Here is a 22,056-nt window from a genome sequence, read left to right on the forward strand (position 1 = left end):
TATCAGTAAGTTTTCATTGTTGCTCCTAAAGAATTTGTACATTTCTTCCCAGTTTTCTATTAGGTATATTTGGTATTTTGTTGCTGCTCTAAATGGTATATTTTACATTTCATGTTCCAGCTTTTTAGGGACTTGTTTGGGTCAGAATCCTGATATGTCTATAGCTATCTTTCATACATCAGTATTCTGAAGTTCTTATATATTGAATATATGTTGCTCCAAATACTTTATATTTTTAAGAGATCGTATTTTTACTGTTGTTTTTTCACTATTCTCACCACGTATTTATTTTGGTATTTGTATCCTTGTGTACTGGTTGATATTTTTATCTAATGTTAAACTGTGAATTTAATACCATATATATATATTTTTTATTTTGGGTACTCTATTGGTTATCTCATAAAATTAATTCTGTAATTCTAAATTTCTCTTAAGTTTATTACCTAAAATTATTCTTTAGGTAGAACTTTGTCCCTGTCTATCATTTATTATCTTGTGATATTGGTAGTACTTCTTTAAAGTGTTCACTCGTAATTGCTAATTCCCTCCTCCACCTAATTTTTTTCACAATTTTATTATTCTAGTATCACTTATTTCAGCTTATTTCATTTGTGTTTGTAATACTTATAAAATTGTTATATGAATCCTATCAAAGAGCTACTTTTCAGTAGTCGTTGGCTCTCTGCCTTTTTTTTTTTTAATATTTTATTTATTGTTTTTTTAGAGAGAGAGGAGTGAGAGAGAGAGACAGAGACAGAGAGAGAAGGGGGAGGAGCAGGAAGAATCAACTCCCATATGTGCCTTGACCAGGCAAGCCCAAGGTTTCGAACCGGCGACCTCAGTGTTCCAGGTCGATGCTTTATCCCACTGCACCACCACAGGTCAGGCAAGCTCTCTGCCTTTTAATTCAACACTTTTGCATTTATCTTTATTATTTCCTACCTTCTACTTCTTTGTGTTTAATATGCTATTTTTTCTCTGCCTCCCTGATTTTTTGGACGTTTTAAATTTTTTCTAATAAAGCTGTTTATGGAATAAACATCCCTGTAGGTACCACTTGGGGTTGTTTCAAACAACAGTGCTATAAAGTTTTATGTGTAGTGCTTGTAGTTTACAAGTTGACCATATCTCTCTTAATGCTCTTATAATTTTTTGAATATGTGTGTGTCTGTGCACACAAACACTGAGATCGAAACTGTTATTGAAAAGAGGTTTCAGATTCTGGACTTTGGGGTGTTTTGCTTTTTTATATTTTACTTATTAATGATTGAAGAAATTTGAACAAATTTTACTATAACATGAGAGTTGATTTTTTGTAAATAAAAAAATGTCACATGGAAAATCACATGAAAAATTTAATTAAAATAATTAGCCAGGCCAAGGCCGGTTAGGTCAGTTCATTAAGAACATCAACCCAAAACAACAAGGTTGTCAGCTCGATCCCTGGTCAGGGCACACAGCGGAAGCAAACAATGAGTGCACGACTGAGTGGAACAACAAATGGATACTTCCCTTCCCCCTCCCGCCTCTCTCCCTCTATCTGTCTCTCTCAGTGAATTAAAAAAAAAATTAAGCCCTGGCTGGACAGCTCACTTGTTGTGTCCTCCCGGAGCACGGAGGTTGCTGGTCCGATTCCCTAGCCAGGGTACATACAGAGAAGCAGCTGGATGTTCCTGCCTCTCTCCCTGCCTCTCTGTCTCTAAATATATAAATAAATAATTGATCAGCTAAAAAATCCAGATTATTCAAGGAAACAGAAACTACTCTAATTATATAACACTGAGAGGACATTTTTTTGGTAGTCTTTATTTTGTCAATTATTTTCAAGTTTACAGGAAAATTGGGCAGAAATTATAGAGTGTTCCCATATACCCCTCTCACCCCCGCACTCACAGAGTTTCTCCCATTGTTAACATCTCCTTTTGGCATTAGTGTGGTATATTTGTTACTATTTAACAGCCAATATCGATGCATTGTTATTAAGGAAAGTACACGGCTTACATTAGGGTGCACTCTTTGGAATGTACATTCTGTGCATTTTGACAAATGTATATTGACATATATCCATCATACAGAGTCGTTTCACTGCACTAAAACTCCTTGGTACTTTACTCATTCATCCCTCCCTCCATGCTTCCGACCTCCTGATCTTTACCATCTCCATAGTTTGGCCTCTTAAGAATGTTATATAGTTGAAATTATTTGATATATAGCATTTTCAGATTGGTTGCTTTCAATTAGTAATATGCACATAGGAGTCCTCCATGTCTTTTCATGATTTCATGGTTCATTTTTTTTATTGTTGAACACTGTTCCATTGTTCAGCGGTACCACAATTTATGTATCCCTTTATCTACTGAAAGACATCTTGGTTGCTTCTTAGTTTGGGCAATTATGCATAAAGCTGCTATAGCATTTCTATGCAGACTTTTACATAGACATAAGTTTTCATCTCCTTTCGCTAAACATTAAAGAATGCAGTTGTTGCATTGTATGGTAAAGATATGTCTACTTTTGTAAGATTCTGTTAAACTGTCTTTCCATTTGGTTGTAGCAATCTGCATTTTCTCCAAGACTGAACGAGAGTTCTTGTTGCTCCACCTCTTCTCCAATATTTGGTTTTGTCAGTGTTTTAGACTTTAGCCATTCCAATAGATGTGCACTGGTATATTTCTGTTTTAATTTGCAGTCTCCTAATGATATATGATGTTAAGCATCCTTTCATGTGCTTATTTGTAGAAAGTTTATATCATTTCTTCTTAAAGATTTGATAAAATTCACCAGCGAGCCCATCTCCGAATGTTTTTTTTGTTGTTGTTTTGGAGGTTAATAATTACTGATTCAACTTTTTAAAACAGAGGTAGGTCTATTCAGATATCCATTTTTCTTTATATAAGTTTTGGTAGATTGTGTCTTTCAAAGAATTGGTCCATTTCATGTAAGTTATCAAAACTGTGGGCATAAAGTTGTTAATAAAATATTTTTATTATCCTTTTAATGTTCGAGAAATCATTAGCAATGCCCTCTTTTTTATTTTTGATATTAGCAGTTTCTATCTTCTCTCTTTTCTTAGTTAACCTGGCTAACAACTTATCAATTTTATTAACCTTTTCAAAGAATTGGTTTTTGCTTTAATTTAGTTTATTGATATTTCATTGTTATTAGTTTCTGTTCTAATATTTACTATTTATTTTCTCCTGCTTATGTAGCATTTATGATGCTTTTTCTCTAGTTTTCTTAGGTAACTGTTCAGATTATTAAATTAGGTTTTTCTTGTTTTCTAGTATATGTATTCAATGTTATTTTTGTCCCTTTAAACATTATTTTGCAACACTCAACGAAGTTTGATAATTGTGTTTTCATTTCATTAGGTTCAAAATATTTTTAACACTTTCTATTTTAGTTCTTCTTTTAGCTGTATGTTATTTAGAAATATGTTGTTTAGGCCCTGGCCGGTTGGCTCAGCGGTAGAGCATCGGCCTGGCGTGCGGGGGACCCGGGTTCGATTCCCGGCCAGGGCACATAGGAGAAGCGCCCATTTGCTTCTCCACGCCCCCCTTCCTTCCTCTCTGTCTCTCTCTTCCCCTTCCGCAGCCAAGGCTCCATTGGAGCAAAGATGGCCCGGGTGCTGGGGATGGTTCCTTGGCCTCTGCCCCAGGCGCTAGAGTGGCTCTGGTGGCGGCAGAGCGACGCCCCAGAGGGGCAGAGCATCGCCCCCTGGTGGGCAGAGCGTCGCCCCTGGTGGGCGTGCCGGGTGGATCCTGGTCGGGCACATGCGGGAGTCTGTCTGACTGTCTCTCCCAGTTTCCAGCTTCAGGAAAAAAAAAAAAAAGAAATAGAAATATGTTGTTTAGTGTCCAAGTATTTTGAGATTCTTTGGCTATTTTTCTGTTATTGATTTCTAATTTAATTCTGCTGTGGTCTTAGAGCACAGCATTATTTAAATTAGATGTGTGCTTTACATTATTTAAATTAGATGGTGTGTGTTTTGTGGCACACTGTGATCTATCTTGTATTTTCATATGAACTTGAAAAAATGTGTTTTCTGCTGTTGTTTTCTAAAAAGGTCATTTAAATTTTGTTACTCTGATGTTGCTGTTGAATTCAAGTATTTCCTTCCTGGTTTTCTGACTGCTGGGTCTGTGAATAACTGAGAAAGTTATGTTGAAGTCTCCAACTGCAATAGTGGGTATGTCTCATCAATGTTTTCTTCAGGTATTTTGACACTATGTTTTTTGGTACATACACCTAAGAGATTGTTATATCTTCTTGAAAAATTGGCCCTTTATTATTACATAATGCCCTTCTTTGCCACTTATAATTTTTCGGGATCTGAACTCTGTTTTGTGTGAAATAAATATGGTTACTCCAGCTTCTTTTCCATTTGTATGAGGATGATTTATATTTTTTCCAACCTCTTATTTTATTCTAACTATATCTTTATAGTTAGGATATTCTTCTGGAACACAACATATAATATGGTCTTAGGTATTTTTAATCTCCTCTGACAGGTTCTGTGTTTTAATATTGTATTTATACTACTGACATTTAGATTAATGGCTATAACTGGATTATTATCTACCATACTTGTTACTGTTTTCTATTTCTTGCTTTTTTATTTTTTTATCTTCTGCTCTTTTGCTACATTCTCTGGTTTTAATTTATCAATTTATATGATTCCATCTTCTCTTCTCTTTTGCATATCAACTATACTAATTACTTTTTTCATGGAATGCCCTAGAGTTTGTACTATACATTTATGTGGGGGCTACAGAAAGTATTGAGACATTTCTTATCACCTTTTACATTCCTCTGGATGTGCTAATTATTCCAATTAATGCAGACAGATTAACAGGAGTAAATCAAATTTTGAATACTTGCACATGGGGAATCCACATACGCAAAAAATTCCAAAGTCAGTGGAGCAGCACTGCATATATAAGACATTATTGGACAGAGGAAAAAGGGGGTAACGGAGTCCTAGATTTCAACAGTAAGAATAGGTAATTTACAGACGGTTGAGGAAAAATGGTACAAACATGACAGGAAAATCCTTCTAGGCAATTCAGAAACAAAGAAAAACAGGGTATTTAGCTAACAGACACCTACCAAATATCCTCTTATTTACCATACTTAATTGGTAAATTAATTGGCTAAGGTGGAACAAAGATTCCTTCCCAAAGTAGTATTCTTGTGTAAGAAAGGGTGATGAGGGTCAAAGTTTCACTCTGGAGTCATGTTTTTTAATAAACAGCTTAAATTCAATATTGCAAAAAGACGGCTTAAGGGTGGCAAAACTTTGGTCCTCCATAGTGTATATTTGCAACTAATCCAAATACACTTTTATTATTATTATTATTATCATTAGGGTTTTTTTAATGAGAGAAAGGCAGGGACAGACAGACAGGAAGGGAGAGAGATGAGAAGCATCAGCTTGTTGTGGCACTTCAGTTGTTTATCAATTGCTTTCTCATATGTGCCTTGACTGGGAGGCTCCAGCTGAGCCACTGACCCCTTGCTCAAGCCAGCAAAATTGGGCTCAAGCCACCAACTATTGGGATCAATCCAGCAACCTTTGGGCTCAACTGGTGAGCTCATGTTTAAGCATATGATCTCAGGATTTTGAACCTGGGTCTTTAACATCCCAGGCCTGTGCTCTATCCAGTGCACCACCACCTGGTCAGGCTCCAAGTTCACTTTTAAATACCGTATTACAAATTCACAGGAAGTACAAATTCCTCCCTCTTGTTTCTAATAATTTTTCTGTCATTCATTTCATTTAGTCATAAGGTATCACCACTGAATACATTGCTGCTGCTATTGGTCTGATCAAATAAGAAAATAAAATATTTTATTTTATCTTCAATGTCCAGTTTTTCTCTCATTGTAGTATAGCATTTGTAAGGCCCGTTGCAATTGACTGGTCCACTGGATTAAAATATGCTTATAATAAAGGCAGTGAATTAAATAAAGTTCATATAGCCCTGGACTGGTAACTCAGTTGTCTAGAACGTCAGAACGTCATCTCAACATGCCAATATTGTGAATTCTCTCTCTCTCTCAAATTTAATAAAAATTAAAATAAAATTAATGTTGACTCAAAGGTAGTGTGATAAGATAAAATGCTTATGTAAACACAGAAGGAGAGGCAAGGAGTATTCTCTGGGTTATGGCTGATGGAAAAGGTCAAAGTCAAGGACAGAGAAAAAATTCTGCTAAATATAGACTAAATCAGCTTTTCAAACAAATTATAACACAGGGACATGAAGTTATTGTTTGCTGCTTTGTCTTCTCACGTGCTGTAGCTCCCCTGCACTCTCTGTGTGTCTCTCTGGCCCTCTCTCTGTCTCAGCTCTCCCCCTCACTCTCTTGCTCCCCCCTGGCTCTTGGGCTCCCCTGCTATACTAGGTGTGATCTCACTCACTACTTGTATCATTTGCTATCACTCCTTGTATTAGAAGAAAGAGTTGTGCCAGGCAATGGCATTGGTTTTCATTTTCTGGGTCTTATAAATAAATAGCATCATATTTTTATCTTTTTTTTTTCATTGAACATTACAAAGGGTAGGATCAAGTTTGGGATCCATACAAAAAGAGCTACATAACTAACATTTTGCATACTACCTCTTTGTTGAGTTTTACTTGCCATTTCTAATCTCATTTTCAAAAATATTTTTAATCATTTGGATTTTTATTATAACATGTTACTATAAAGTCTTTTTCATGTAAACATCCTTAACTTGTTTCTGGGACAATTGGATGAAAACTGTAATAATGAGCAAATCAAGTAGTATTAGAAAGAGAAGAGAAAGAGTATGACAAATGGTATAGAAATATTTTTGTAAGGTATAAAAATGTGAATCACTATGTTGAACACCTGAAACTAATATAACCAAAATAAGGTTGTACACCAACTACATCTATATTAAAAATAAATTTAAAAAAGCATTTTCAACTAATATAGATATAAAAGAGAGAAATGTAATTTTAGTTGGTGTGAGGATTGACATACCTTCAAGCTCAAATCAGAGTAAACTGCAGAACAATTAGGAAATTTGCTTGTTGATAAATGGAGGTTCAGGGACACAGAAGCTGAACACCTAATGTCAGGCTGAGAAATTCACAAAATAGAATGTTGAGCAGTTAAAGTATAGGAAACTGTCCATGTTTAGGCAGGAATATATAACACAGGAGTTGCAGAAAACAAAAATGGCAGAACATATAATCACGTGGAATACTAACAAATGCTTTATGATCCAGTAGTGATGTAAAAATATTTTAAAGGAAAAGTGAGGCAACAAAACTTTTAGGTCTTCCACAGAGGCATAATAAAAATATAAGATGACAAGATAGAAAAAGAAGCAAAGCTTTTTATGTGCAGGAATGAAATGTTGGTTGAAATATAAAATGATATGAAAGAATATACTGGCGTGTATTCATTTTCTTAAGTTTTGTGGAGAATGTAGAAACAGTTTTTAAAAGAACAATTAAAATATTATGAGAATTACATTGCAATCTAATATGTATACGTCTGCAATAACAGAAAATCTGCAGAATCACCTTTGGATCAAAGCAGTTGGCAAAACATGGGATTAGTGAGTCATAGAAGGAGGGTCATGGTTGAAAAAGAAGAAAAATACTCACTAGAGAGGAAAGATGTAATTATTTTAAAAAGAATAAGGTCATGCTACAGGGCGAAAATCAGGTAGGCACAATTTAATATGAAATTATATCAATGTGAAAAAAATCATTCATGCCTTTGTTATGAATACAATTTAGAAATGCAAACTTTATAATTGAAAAATGTTGAGATCAGAAAATAAGTAGGTGAGATGTAGCTAACAACTGGGAAAGTAACAGTATTTACAGAAGAGAAGAATTAAGAGTCAAGAATGCCCAAGAGCAAGTGTACACCTGATGCTCGGGAATTAGAAAGCCCGCGAGCAGGGTTTCTAAATTGTTATGATTTCATCTCTCCCACATTCCTGAGTAAACATTATCAAAACATTTATTTTATAAAAGCAAGACTGGCCCTGGCCGGTTGGCTAAGCGGTAGAGCGTCGGCCCGGCGTGCGGGGGACCCGGGTTCGATTCCCGGCCAGGGCACATAGGAGAAGCGCCTATTTGCTTCTCCACCCCCACCCCCTCCTTCCTCTTTGTCTCTCTCTCCCCCTCCCGCAGCCAAGGCTCCATTGGAGCAAAGATGGCCCTGGCGTTGGGGATGGCTCCTTGGCCTCTGCCCCAGGCGTTAGAGTGGCTCTGGTCACCGCAGAGCGCCCCCCCCCAGGGGCAGAGCATCGCCCCCTGGTGGGCAGAGCGTCGCCCCTGGTGGGCGTGCCAGGTGGATCCCGGTCGGGCGCATGCGGGAGTCTGTCTGACTGTCTCTCCTCGTTTCCAGCTTCAGAAAAAGAAAAGAAAAAAAAAAAAGGCTAAGACTAAAATGAATATGCCAACCCAAGAACTGAATACCCTTTACTATTTAATATTCTAGTTCTCTGTTTTATGATTTCCAACTATTTTTTTTCTATGGAGTCCTTTCACATTTCTATGAAAATCTGTATGCCAATACCATATTGTTTTGTTCTAGATCATTTAAAATAGAGAAGGTTTGAGATTTTCTTCAAATAGCAAAACTAACACTTTGACCTGATAAGTAGCAATAAATATATGATCTATTTTATTCATGAACTTAAGTTCTGAGTTTAATGTACCCTTTATTAAAAGAAATAACTAAAACATGCATACACACACACACACACTTTTATTCATAAGCCTACCATGCCCAAATAATTTTGGTATTTATATTTTTTGAAATGAATATTTTATTTTCTAATAATTATGCATGTGAGCATATTACTTAAATTCTTAATATTTAATTTCTCTTAAATTCTTTGATAAGCTAAACAAATCCAGAAGTGTGGTCATTCAGTTTTACTGAACTTCAGAGGGCTGGGCACAAGTAAGTTTACAGCTGTAAATTATTGTAATTATTGTAAATAATATAATAATTAATAATAATATAAGACCAAACTGTATTTTATGTGCTTACAATTGTAAAGTCATTTCTTTACTTTATACAGACTTAAAATGATAAAAAGACAGGAATTCATAATCTTTATTTTGCTCTGTTTCTTGATCTTCAACCTTTTTATCCAGAGATTTTTCACATTTCCAAAGTAATACCAACTTGAATGCCATGTATCCTGCTTGGGATATAAATAATGGAAAGGTTTCCAAATGTGATTTAGAAAATATAAAAATTCCTACTTGTAATCTTGATATACAACCATAAATGTGCAAATAAACTCATTCACAAATTTGTACTCAGAAATTATTTAAACCATCATTAAAAGAAACAACAATTGAAAAACAATGGGTTTGGGGAGAAAAGGGGGTGAATGATAAATCTGCAAATTAGCATATATCCTAGAGTAGGAAGATGATAGGCATTCACGGTGAAGGAAGAGACAGCCAGGGAGACGGGAGGCTCTAAGGCAGGGGAGAGCAGGTGATATGGGCTGTTTGTCTACTGAGAGCATATCCTCCCTCAGAGGAGGCTGAAGTGAAGAGCTGGTCAGCAGGTCAGGTTCCAGAGCTGGAAGGCGGGCAACTAGGGAAGCCCTGAGGAAAGGGAGCTGGAGTGATGGAAATGGTTGGAGCTGGATAAAACACCAGCTCCTGGGCAGAATTACCACTCAGTAGGATCCCGGGAAAATGAAACCCAAGACAATCCCCAAATTTTGATTTCATCTTATATTTACCATCTCATTCAACAAAGCCTGTTAATACCTTGTCTACAAGTGCCTTTTCACTGCCTGAGATACATTTGGAAAAAAATGAGAACAAATGTGAATGAAGGGATAGACTGAAGATTGGCCTAGGATTAGAAGGAGTGCAATGCTGTGGCCTCTGGACAATTTCACACCAGGTGTCTTGCCCTGTCTCCAGTGAAAAATGATCTGTCTGTGGTGTGTAGAGAAAAGTGGCATATGTATGGAGAAGTTCAAACATTCATGGAAATGAATACATCCTCAGTTACAAGGAGGGCAGGCCCTAGTAACATGCCCTGAGACTCCATATATTAATACTTCCAGGGCCCACATTGGATTGGTTTTTTTTTTTTAGCAATCTCCTTTCTGGGTCTCTCAGGGTTTCATGTCCCTGTCCAATTTTGACTTCTATTGTGCATGTCATAAAATGGAAGAATTTCCCACTTGTTTCTCCCACCACCAGACTGCAGTGCCTTGGGGAAACTCTTCCCAAAACTGAGTCTGGAAGGCTGAGGGGAGAATGGACTCTAGGGACACAATGCATTCCTGAGAAGTGAGGCTGGGCCTATTCATACTTTTAGCCTTCTAACAACACAAGCTAAATGAGATATTGAAGTTTCTTAGTCAAGCAGGCCCCCTAGTTTTATTGAAATTTAATATTTTAACTCTTTATTGCTACTATTTCTCCCTTACTAGCTAGAATAACTGCCTACACAGCCTTAGCTCTACTACTAACCAGTCTTGTGAAACTGAGCAAATCACAAATTCTTTATCTTCCAAATGAGTATGGTACACCCGACCATATAGGACTCTCAGGATGTACATACTGTATATAAATGACATGGCAAGTTGATTAGCATATATTGTCCAATATTTTTTAAATGGCAGTTAATATTATTATTTTGATCCTAGATGATACTACCCACCTTCCTTGGATTATATTGGAGTCCAGGAGATGTCAGAGAATATGTAACATTCTTAGACACAGAATACCAAATGAACCAAAAATTGTCTCTTGCTAATAAAACTAAGTAAAATTTTCACATTAGAGTACCTGTCATTTAATTCATGTGGACAGCTGTGTTACCCAGCTGGATGCACCTACCCCTTCTAGAATTGTTGTCAAGGAACAAGTTCTTTCACCCCTCCTGGTTGCCTTTCCATTCAAACCACCTTTGTTCACATTCACTTCACCCTTGACAAAAGCCAATCCTCCATTAGGCTTGGCTAAATACACTCAAGATAACCTGATGTAAAAGCCCTTTTAACGGAGCAGTCTCTAGAATCAGGCGTCCCCAAACTATGGCCCTCGGGCCGCATGCAGCCCCCTGAGGCCGTATATCTGGCCCCCCACCGCACTTCCAGAAGGGCCACCTCTTTCATTGGTGGTCAGTGAGAGGAGCACTGTATGTGGCGGCCCTCCAACGGTCTGAGGGACAGTGAACTGGCCCTCTGTGTAAAAAGTTTGGGGACCCTTGCTAGATCTTCCAAGTCACAGCAGAGAGTGTCAGCACAGTGGCTTCTTGGAATTTCATGTCAAGGGAGTATTACCCTTATCTTTCAGAAACACCCTGGAGATGACACACATCGAACAAGTAATTTTTACATTGTGCTCACCTGCACTGGGACAAGAAGAATACTTTCTGTTCTTGACCCAGGTAAAGATTTCTCTCTGATTTACGCATTGTACCAAAGTAACTCATAGCAGCAGTTTAATTATAAATAGAATGTTGGTGTCCCTCCCCCTTCCACCCCAAATTGTAGGTTGAAACATTAATGCCCAATGTAATAGCATTTAGAGATAGGATTTTTAGGAGGTAATTAGGTTCAGCTGATGTCATGAGGATGGGATGAACATCACGCAATTAGTGTTCTTCTAAGTAGCACAAGAGAAAAGAGAACTCTCTTCCTACCATGTCAGGTAGAAGGAAGCCATAAGCAAGCAAGGAATAGAGCCATCACCAGGAATCAAATCCACAGGCACTTCAAATGGGGATTTCCCAGGCTTAGAGGCAGATTTAACTGTGGGTGAACTAGGCGCCGTGCCCTGGGCTCCAACTTATGAAGGGTCCCGCAAAACCCCAACTTTACACTTTTTTTCTTATGACACCAAGTTTGGTTTCATATGTGTGATTTTAACATTAATAGTACATCATGTTTTTTATTTAAAAATAAGGTTAACATGTATTTTTATTTTCCGTCTCTTTTTTTTAAGGGAGCTAGTAATTTCTTCTGTGCCCGGGTCCTCAATGGACCTTAATCTGCCTCTGCCCAGGCACCATGATGGTGAAAAAATGTTGTTTAAAGCCGCCCAATCTGTGGTATTTTGTTACAGTAGCCTGAGCAGATTAACATGCACTTTGTCTCTTAACTCTAATATTTATCATCGGAAGGTCAGGCCTCTACTTACATTTCCACAATCTCTACTGGCCCACTGCAAGTGTAAATGGAAATTATATCCCACTAAAGCACCTGCAGTTCCCTAAAGTCCCAAACTGCCTTGCTCAGGAAATTTTATTAACTCCCTCACCCATGCTTTCTGCTTTACCCTTACGTCAAAATGCATGCTTCAACAACTTACTCGTGAGTGCGACTTGCAGGTGATGAAATTCTTTTTTTTTTTTTGTATTTTTCTGAAGCTGGAAACGGGGAGAGACAGTCAGACAGACTCCCGCATGCGCCCGACCGGGATCCACCCGGCATGTCCACCAGGGGCGACGCTCTGCCCACCAGGGGGTGATGCTCTGCCCCTCCGGGGCGTCGCTCTGCCGAGACCAGAGCCACTCTAGCGCCTGGGGCAGAGGCCAAGGAGCCATCCCCAGTGCCCGGGCCATCTTTGCTCCAATGGAGCCTTGGCTGCGGGAGGGAAAGAGAGAGACAGAGAGGAAGGAGGGGGAGGGGTGGAGAAGCAGATGGGCGCTTCTCCTGTGTGCCCTGGCCGGGAATTGAACCCGGGTCCCCCGCACGCCAGGCCGACGCTCTACCGCTGAGCCAACTGGCCAGGGCCAAGGTGATGAAATTCTATGACTAGAGGCTGCATTTCCTTAAACACCCAGCGTGACCACTGAGACTTCCCAAGGTTGGACATGCAGTGTGGGCTGGACAGAAGAGCCAGCAAATATGAGATAAAATTTATTAACATTTAATTTCTTCAAAATCCTGAACAAAAAAAGAATATCAACTTACAACTCGTTTAATTTTACAAAACTGAACACTAAAGGGAACAAGGAAAACTAACACAGAAAGTAACAAGAAAAAACAACTAAGCATTTCTTTCAATTTCAAGATCCCAAACATTTTACTATGGGATCTTATTACATTTCCAAGAAAATGATCCCTGTTGTGATATTATATATTCTGGTGTGAAGGACTAAAAACCTGAGACTTTCTTAGCAGGATTAGGGATAGGGCTGCCAGTAACTGGGAAGTGGATTCAACTTCATTAGCAAGGGCAGCCCTGGCGGCATTTCCGGCTCTGTTTCTCTCTTCCTCATCTCGCAAAGCCTCTTCATAACAGCACGGGAAGGCACTGGGGTGGGTATTGTTGCCCTTCGCCCAAAACTCCAGCACTTTCATCTTGCTGGTTTCAAGATGTGCTTTAGGACCCCACAGGAGCTCGAAGCATGGAGGGTCGCTGCCAGGCACTTGGCGGTATTCCAGGTACTTCAGCCTCACAAAATCTTTGGTGATGAGCTTCCTGGGCTCCCCAAAGATGCCGTGCTTCCTCCCAGGGTATACTCGCATCAGACTCAGTTGTCTCCAGAGCTCTTCCTCAGAGATACAGTTGCCTCTAAAGGTGATTAGACCCAGGACATTCAACAGGAGACTGGTTTTGGGTAACCCCCTGCCACCAAAAACCCTGCCGTTGTTGGGGAGTTTCAGCTTGCTGACAAAGACATAAGAGTGAAGGGTTGGGTCGTCTTCTCTGAGGTCTATCGCAAAGGTGGTTTCAATCTTCTCAGAGGCTCTCTTGAGTATCTTAGCAAATTGATTTTTGTATTCTTCCCCGATAATCTTCAACATGTCTTCCTTCAAAATGGGCTGTTTCTTCCTATACTTGTACATAAGGTATATCTCCAGATTCACAGCCATTTCGGTCACCGCACTTATCTCTGAGGACAAAGTGAAGAGTGGGACTTCACAGGACTCAAAGACTGGGACGTCAAAGGAGACAACACTACCCTCATCTTGGCTGTTGGAAGCTTCCTTAGGTGCAGAGCAAGAAACACCTGCAGAAGCAGTACTGGTGGTCTTTGTGCGTGGAGGCCCCCGAGAGGTGCTACGTGACCCAGCAGCTGGCTGACTCTGGGTAATATCTTCACATTGAGGAGAGGAGGAAGGGGTGGACTCCTCCTTTGCTCCAGCAGTGGCCTGATCATTGCTACAGCCCTGACGTTCACCTTGGGCCTGGTGACGTTTCTGGCGTGCCTGGAACTTACTCTTATGACCCCGAGGCATGATGACACTATGGTCAGGGACAGCAGCTAGGAGTATAAGCAGGAAGTCGGAAGATGTGGACCCCTGGAGATGGAGAATAAGATGGTGTGAGTGCCTTCAGTGGGGAGAATGATTCTACCTTGGCTTTCACCGAGTCTGCCTCCACGGGCTTCCTTGAGGGCAGTGCTCTAGGAACCCACAGGTCTCCTGTTCCGATCAATCTGTCCTTTAAAACATGTGTGGAAGCAGTGGAATGGGGATGACCTTAGACTGCAGCCTGCCAGCCCTTCCTATGGTATACCAATGTGAGAGCTGCATGGAGTTTCAAGTGGGGGACATCTCAGTTTACAATAAGAACCTCATGTCAACTACTGGAAAGTCCTCAGCCCCTTTCTTCTGCTGCTATGAAGGTGACATCTCAAGCCAATGCTTTCCCCACTGTGAGACTCCAGAAGAGAGAGTGAAAAGGCTCCTGAGCTCCTAGACCTATCAGAGGACACCAAACTCAGAGTCCTCTCCTTCATGGACTGCTTGGGTCCTCAGTTGCCATGCAGGGACCCATCTCCTATCCAGGTAGGATATACTATATACTATAGCCGCTATACCTCCATGCGGCTAACGGGGGACTGCACCTTACAATGAAGACCTCTCATCTCTTCAACTACATGTAAAGAAGTGAGGGGGATCAGAGAGAAAGACAAATATCATATGATCTCACTTATATGTGGAATGTAATGAACACAGCGAACTGAAGAATGGAATAAGGCAGAGACGAGTCACAGGGAGCAGAGGGACAGCTTTCAGAGGGAAGGGGGATGAGGGAATGGGATCAGAGAAGGTGAAGTGATTAGTAAAATTATGTATACACAGCACATAGATACATAAAACGGGGGAGGGAGGTATAGGGAAGGGCACAAAGTGGGTTTAGTGGGGGACATGTTGGGGTGGAGTGTGTTATCTTGAGTGGGACACTTGAATTCATATTAACATGATAAATTTAAAAAATTAATAAAAAATAAAAAGTATTTAGAAAAAATTTAAATAAAAAAAGTGATGTTGAACATAGGCCTGCAGACCTGCCCTGAACCTTCAGGTAATGAATGCAAACGTAGGACTCACGTTTTTGTTATTTAATTACTCTTTGTTGGTCCTGTCAAGGTTTCTCTCACTTATTTTTTTTTTTATTTTCATTTTTTTGTATTTTTCTGAAGCTGGAAACGGGGAGAGACAGTCAGACAGACTCCCGCATGCGCCCTACCGGGATCCATCCGGCATGCCCACCAGGGGCGACGCTCTGCCCACCAGGGGGCGACGCTCTGCCCCTCCGGGGAGTCGCTCTGCCGCGACCAGAGCCACTCTAGCGCCTGGGGCAGAGGCCAAGGAGCCATCCCCACCGCCCGGGGCCATCTTTGCTCCAATGGAGCCTTGGCTGCGGGAGGGGAAGAGAGAGACAGAGAGGAAGGGGGGGTGGAGAAGCAAATGGGTGCTTCTCCTATGTTCCCTGGCCGGGAATCGAACCCGGGTCCCCCGCATGCCAGGCTGACGCTCTACCGCTGAGCCAACCGGCCAGGGCCAAGGTTTCTCTCACTTATGACATAACCTGGCACTCATTTCCCTGTCAGTGTTCTGCAAGGCTGAGAATAAGAGGTTTCTTGTACCCTCATTTTAGGTGCTTCATCAGATACCATGGCCCAGGGGACCCCTTAACTCCTGGAGAGATGTGGAATATTTCTCCTGAGGAGGGTGAACAATGCCTTAAAAAAATCTCTCAGTCCCTAAAGCCACCATACCCCCCACCCCACGTTCCGGCACACCAGAGGAGAAAATGAGTGCCAGTCATCATGTCAACGAAAATGCAGGCATCCCAGTCCTCCAGCAGGCCGGGGGTCCCTAGGTCCTCACACAGGCCTGACTGCAGCCACACTGGGAGTGCGATCCTAACGTGAGACCCCCTCCCTCCAGCCAGGCCCCCACCTCGGGACCCTATTGTAGCAGGAGCCCGGCAGCCTGGCCCGGAGCCTCCCAGAGGTGAGGGACACGGGCAGATTCCTGTCGCCTCACTGATAGTGGCTGGCACAGTGTTTCCGAAGGCTCAGAGTCCTAACCTGATTTCCTTCAAGACATGTTCCCCTCCCCCACATCATGGCTTCCTAACGTGAGACCCCCTCCCTCCAGCCAGGCCCCCACCTCGGGACCCTCTTGCAGCAGGAGCCCGGCAGCCTGGCCCGGAGCCTCCCAGCGGTGAGGGACACGGGCAGATTCCTGTCGCCTCACTGATAGTGGCTGGCACAGTGTTTCCGAACGCTCAGAGTCCTAACCTGATTTCCTTCAAGACATGTTCCCCTCCCCCACATCATGGCTTCCAGCTCCCCATGTGCCATTAAGAAAATGGAGGATCATGTCTGTCTGTCCGCCATGCTTGCCTCCCGCCGGAGCTGCAGGAGGGCCCTGATGGGACCTTCTGCCTCCATTTCTCATCATGACTCGGGTGGGGTCTCCTCTTCCCCGTGAGACCAGCACGCTCATGACACCCAGGCCCGCACCTCATGAGACCCCAGCAGGGAGGCTCTCTCAGTCTGGCTGCTATGCCTGGGGTTCCCTTTGAAACATCCCTGGGAGCAGGGATGGTTTTCTGTTGGGGAGCGGCAGGACCTCCGGGGCTGGTGTCCCCACCATTCCTCGCTCAGCCCCTCACCTTGGATCAGCTAGGGCCTGGATCTCCTCCCTGGCCTGTCCTGGGACCGTCTGCCCGAGTCAAGGCTCTGGAGTCCTCAGACGCCCTGGGCGGAAGGAGCTACTCATCCGGTCCCAGCAATCAGGTCCCTGGAGCCCCCTGTGGCTGGTGAGCCCAGATCTCCTGCGCCCCCTCTGTCTTGGAGTAGAGAGCACCCACAGTCCCAATGGGCTGTCAATCATGGTTCTCAGCACCTAGGAGACTACAGTAGGCCAGCACCCTTACCACGCCCCCACACAGTGCTGTTCCCTGCCCAGGTCCGCCTGCCAGTGTACACCTAAGAGCAGATGAGAAGGGTGATGGCAGTCATCTGGATCTTCATCTGACTCCTATTCCTTTAATGAAATTCTCCCTGGGAAATGCCTCATTCTTGAAAAATCTTGAGTAATCTCTCTTTTGCAAGTCTCAAAGAGAATAGATCTGTGTACCCAGGGGTTACGTGGCATGGGGCAGTGAAAGAACTTGGTAGAAAACTCGGGGTAGACTGTGAACAGTGAGAACACACACACACACACACACACAAATACGCACACACATACAAAACCCCACACTCTTCTGTATTTTTCCTTTACTACCCAGACTTGGCCACTTATGTAACTTCTGTTCTAAAAAATTTACTTACTATCGGAAACAAGCTGAGCCAGTTAATTTTACAAGATCCATCTTAGAAGATCATATTTTTACCAGATATTATGTCCTTCCTTTCATTATTTATTCTTTTCATTTGCTTTTTATATTCTTATTGCTCTGCCTATGCACTGCAACTCAACATATTGAGCAGAAATTATTTTTTAATTGTCTGAGATATGTTTTGTAATATTGGGAGAAAAGTAAGTAAAGGCACACAGGTCTGTTTCAGGACAGGAGTGGTCGACAGTGTGTTTCCTAGAGGAAATCAGACCGCAGGCCCAGTGTATTTTTTCACCGCCTTGTGACTATCAGATTAAGGCAAATTCTTCATCTGCCAACTGAAGCAGATAAACCCTATCTTCTAAGACTGTGGGAATGTATTAATTGTAGGTAAAAAAAAATCTGTCCAAATGACAGGCACATATTGGGCAGTTAATAATGGCTGTTATAATTCTTACCTAGACAATATCATCCTCAGTAGGAATGTTTTTTTCTTTAACCCAGGATCTGCAGAGAAACTGTGGTGCTTCCAAGAAAAGAACACTGATTCAGCTTAAGATTCGCTCGAATATAACATTAAATATGTTTTCTCCAATAGAGTATTTATTATTTAATATTTGTTTGGTGGGTTTTTCCCACACTGTATGCATTCAAAGTTCCTAGAATCTTATTAAGGACCAAATCCTTCAGACGTTTCCAGTTGTCCTTCCTTCAAAACCAGTGCTATTTTTTTTCATTACTTTCCCCCCAAATTCTCCCCTTTCTTAGAATTTTCCTAGCCACACTCACGATACTGTAATTAAAATGCTCTTGTAATGCAATGGAATTTGACGCTAACAACTCAAGGAAAAGTCTCAACAAAGTGGCTTCTGTGCTTCTGACCTCAATGTAGTTCCCCCTTATTTGTTAGTCCAAGAGACAAAGTGCACAGAACACCCATTTGTGTACTGTATTTCCTGCACTGAGATGGGAGCAGAGACACTTCTAATTACTGCCTGTTGGGGGCTGAATTGTGTGCCCCCAATTTTATATTGAGGTCATAACAACCAGTACCTCAGAATGTGACTATACTTAGAGACAAGATCTTAAAGTGATAGTTAAGATAGAGTGAATCCATTAGGGTGGGCAAATCACCTTTGTGATTTGTGTCCTTATAAGAAGAGCGTAGGACACATAAAGAGACATCAGGCACGCACTCACACAAAGGGACTGTCAAGTGAGGAAAGTAGCCATCTGCAAGACAAGAAAGACCTCAGAGCAAACCAATCATTCCAGGTCCTTGATCTTGGCATTCTAGTGTGCAGAACCGTGAAAAAAATAATTTTCAGTTTTTTAAGCCACCCAGTCTGGGGTATTTTGTTAGGGCAGCCTGAGAAAACTAAAGTACTGCCCCAAGCAGAGAGTTCTTTCTGGGTTATCTGCCATTCCAAATTAATTCATAAAAGCACGTTCAATGGCCTCCTATTTACCCTATAATGTGAGGAAGGAATTTCCACACTGTGGTTATGTGGTGTTCAAACCACAACCCTGGGCCTGGTAAAATGAGCTAGACTGTCATTTATCAAGATGTGTACTCACAGGACAAGGCAGGAGGGCACCACATGACCCACAGTGGCACATTGGCCTGCACTCAGGACCAGTGGATGAGCAGGGTCTGAGGGAGGCTGGGTTTGCGCTATCAAAGAATGAGGTGACACCTAGTTCCCATGGCGGCAGACGATAAGATCATTTGCAAATTCCCCAGGCTGGTAGGGAAGAGAAGCCCGCTACTTAGTAATGAGCAACATCTAGGCCTTGTCCCCTTCATAAAGATGGTTGTTTAAAAGGGATCTTCATTAGCAAGTGACGATTACCCAGGGGAAGTTGCATTTGTAATTTGAGGCCTTGCTGGTTTGACCACGTGTTTGGGCAGCACATAATATTAGGCCTTAATTTAAGACATTACATCACAGTGAAGGTTTTCCACTCAAATATGTTCAGTCTCAACTCAGACATCTCATCTGAAGGTCTGGCTTCTGCTCACCAGCCCCACAGATACTTTGAGTTCACCGTGTATCTTTATTTCAAGTATCATCTCAGGGACTGACAGCAATCCCAAACTTATACCGGTTTCACACCGAGAATTTACACTTACTGCTTTCACTCGGAACACCTCCTATAACACCCACCCTTTCTATTTTCCTATAAGTCACAGAGGGTCTTTCGATATCCTCCTTATCTGATTGAAGCTTCTAGCTAGTGAAGTTCAGTAAGTGGAGCTTGTGTCTCTATTTCAGCACCACCAGTAATAACACAGGGCCTCCCAAAGAGCACATCCTCAGTTTTGTTTGGAAACTAGAAGAGAAAGTAAGAGATCTATCTTGTTAATACTGACTATCTCCTACATTCTTTAATAAGCTAAATATATTGAGGTATAAATCAATTAACTTTATAAAACAAAAGACTGAAAGGATTAAGGAGAATCAAGTTCAAAATTTTATTTACTTTTTTATTCCATTATCCCGACAATTTTACTGAAGGATCTTTTCACAATTCCACAAAATTCCTTATTATGATCTCAATTATTAATTTTTATGATGATAAAAAACTTCACAAATCCTAGACATCACTAGGAGTGGAAACCCTGGTGGACTGGTCATGGGATCCTTCCTGCCCGATGTTTCTAGCGCCAGCTCCGGATGCCCCTCCAGCTTGTGCTCTTTCTTCCTCCTCTCTCAAAGCTTCTTCATAATGTGGCGAGAAGGCACTTGGAATGGTATCTATGATCTTGGCCAAATATTCAAAACCTTTCAACTTGCTTGTTTCAGCAACAGCTTGGGGACCCCATAGGAACTCACAGTGTGGAGGATGAGTGTTAGGCATCCAGCGGTATTCCAGGTATTGTAGGTTCACTAGATCTTTCATGATGAGTTTCTGAGGCTCCCCATACATTAAGTGCCTTTTCCCAGGGTACACTTGCATCATATTCAGGAAAGCCAACATATCTTCTTCAGTGGCATGATTGCCATTCAAGAATATCATACCCAAGATACTCATCAAGAGACCAGTCTTGGGAAACCCCTTTCCAGAATTCACCCTCCCATTGTTGGGGAGTTTCAGTTTGCTGATGAGTTTGTAGGAGTGTTTGGTTCAGTCTACTTCCATCAGGTCAACTGCAAAGACAACCTCAATATTCTCAGAAGCTTTTTTGAGGATCTTAGCAAATTGGTCATGGTACTTTTCACTGACAATCTTTAGCATGTCTTCTTTCTGGATAGGATGTTTCAGTTTATATTTGTAGAGAAGAAACTGCACCAATACCCTCACCTTCACAGCTAGAAGATCACTGCATGAGTGGTCAGGACGTAAGACCTCAGTGGAACAGGAATCTTCCTCATCCTGGCTGTTCTCAGATCTTGTGTGAAAAGCACCTGATGAGGTAATGGTGGTCGCTGGGGCTCTCAGAGACACCTGGGAAATGCTAGTTGAGTCAGTAGTTGGTGAGCTCTGGGGATTCCCCTCCACAACAGCAGATGAGGAGGAAGGGGGAGGGTCTTCTTCCACTGTGGCAACTACCTCACATTTCCAGGAACTCTCTGATTCACCTTGAATCTGTTGTTGTGTCTGATGGATGCAGTGCTTACTCTTGCATTGCCACAGCATGATGAATACGGTCAGTTGGTGAGGGCACCTGAAGGAAGTAAGTTGAAAGGTATGTGCACCTTTAGCATAGAAATACTAGCTTGATTATAAAGAAGGTTACATTTATAGGTCTTCTCAAAAGTACTGCTCTAAATAACCACAGGGATCTTGTTTTAATCAGTCGCTGCCTTTAGGAGCCTTTAGGCTGCATCCTGCCAGTCCTGCCTCAGGCATATTGAGGTGACAGTAGAATGATGACTGTCTTTGACTTTCAGGAGTCCCTTATTTCATATTCAAGAATGTCAACTGGTGGCATGTTGTGGAGAACACAATAATAAATTGAAGTGGATTCTTAAATTATCACCCCTTCACAGAATCCCCAGTAAATATTTTTCTGGCCTACTCTCTTTGGGGTCCCTAGTCCTCATTAAGGGTAGTTATTTGACTTAACATAGGGCATGTGTCCCTACTCCTTTAGTTGAATGAAGATTCAAACTAAGGATTTCAGATACCATAGACCACATAAAAATAAGTTTTGTGGTAGCTTAAGCATGATAACTCAGTGTAGGGTATTCAATGGCTGAAACTGTGGGTTTGGTCAGATTCTTTGTCATATGTTCAACTTAGGGGTACTATCTACCTCAGCCTTTGATTTCAGCAACCTCTATCAAGTTTAAAAATCACCCCTGGACCATAGACCTGCTCCTCATACAAATGCCAGCAAAAACTCGGGACGCCTAGAAGGAAATGAGCATGTCCTCTTTTGACCACACCTGTCCTTGGTTTCTTGAAGCTGAGTAAAGGATGACTTTTATGTTGTATTGACTCTTGCGTGTTCTTTGGATTTCTCAGTCCTCATAGTATT

General features: G+C 41.5%; 1 protein-coding gene and 1 pseudogene across 1 annotated transcript; both read right to left on the reverse strand.

The window, feature by feature from the left end:
• Window positions 1–13,117: 13,117 nt before the first annotated feature.
• LOC136317851 (melanoma-associated antigen B5-like) lies at window positions 13,118–14,227 on the reverse strand. Its single transcript, XM_066250562.1, has one exon. It carries the CDS (start codon window positions 14,225–14,227, stop codon window positions 13,118–13,120), a length of 1,110 nt encoding a protein of 369 aa, XP_066106659.1.
• A 5,941-nt stretch (window positions 14,228–20,168) lies between these two features.
• LOC136317852 (melanoma-associated antigen B5-like) lies at window positions 20,169–21,212 on the reverse strand (annotated as a pseudogene).
• Window positions 21,213–22,056: the final 844 nt, after the last annotated feature.

The sequence above is a fragment of the Saccopteryx bilineata genome, chromosome X (genome assembly GCF_036850765.1).
Source record: "Saccopteryx bilineata isolate mSacBil1 chromosome X, mSacBil1_pri_phased_curated, whole genome shotgun sequence".
Lineage (NCBI taxonomy): Eukaryota > Metazoa > Chordata > Mammalia > Chiroptera > Emballonuridae > Saccopteryx > Saccopteryx bilineata.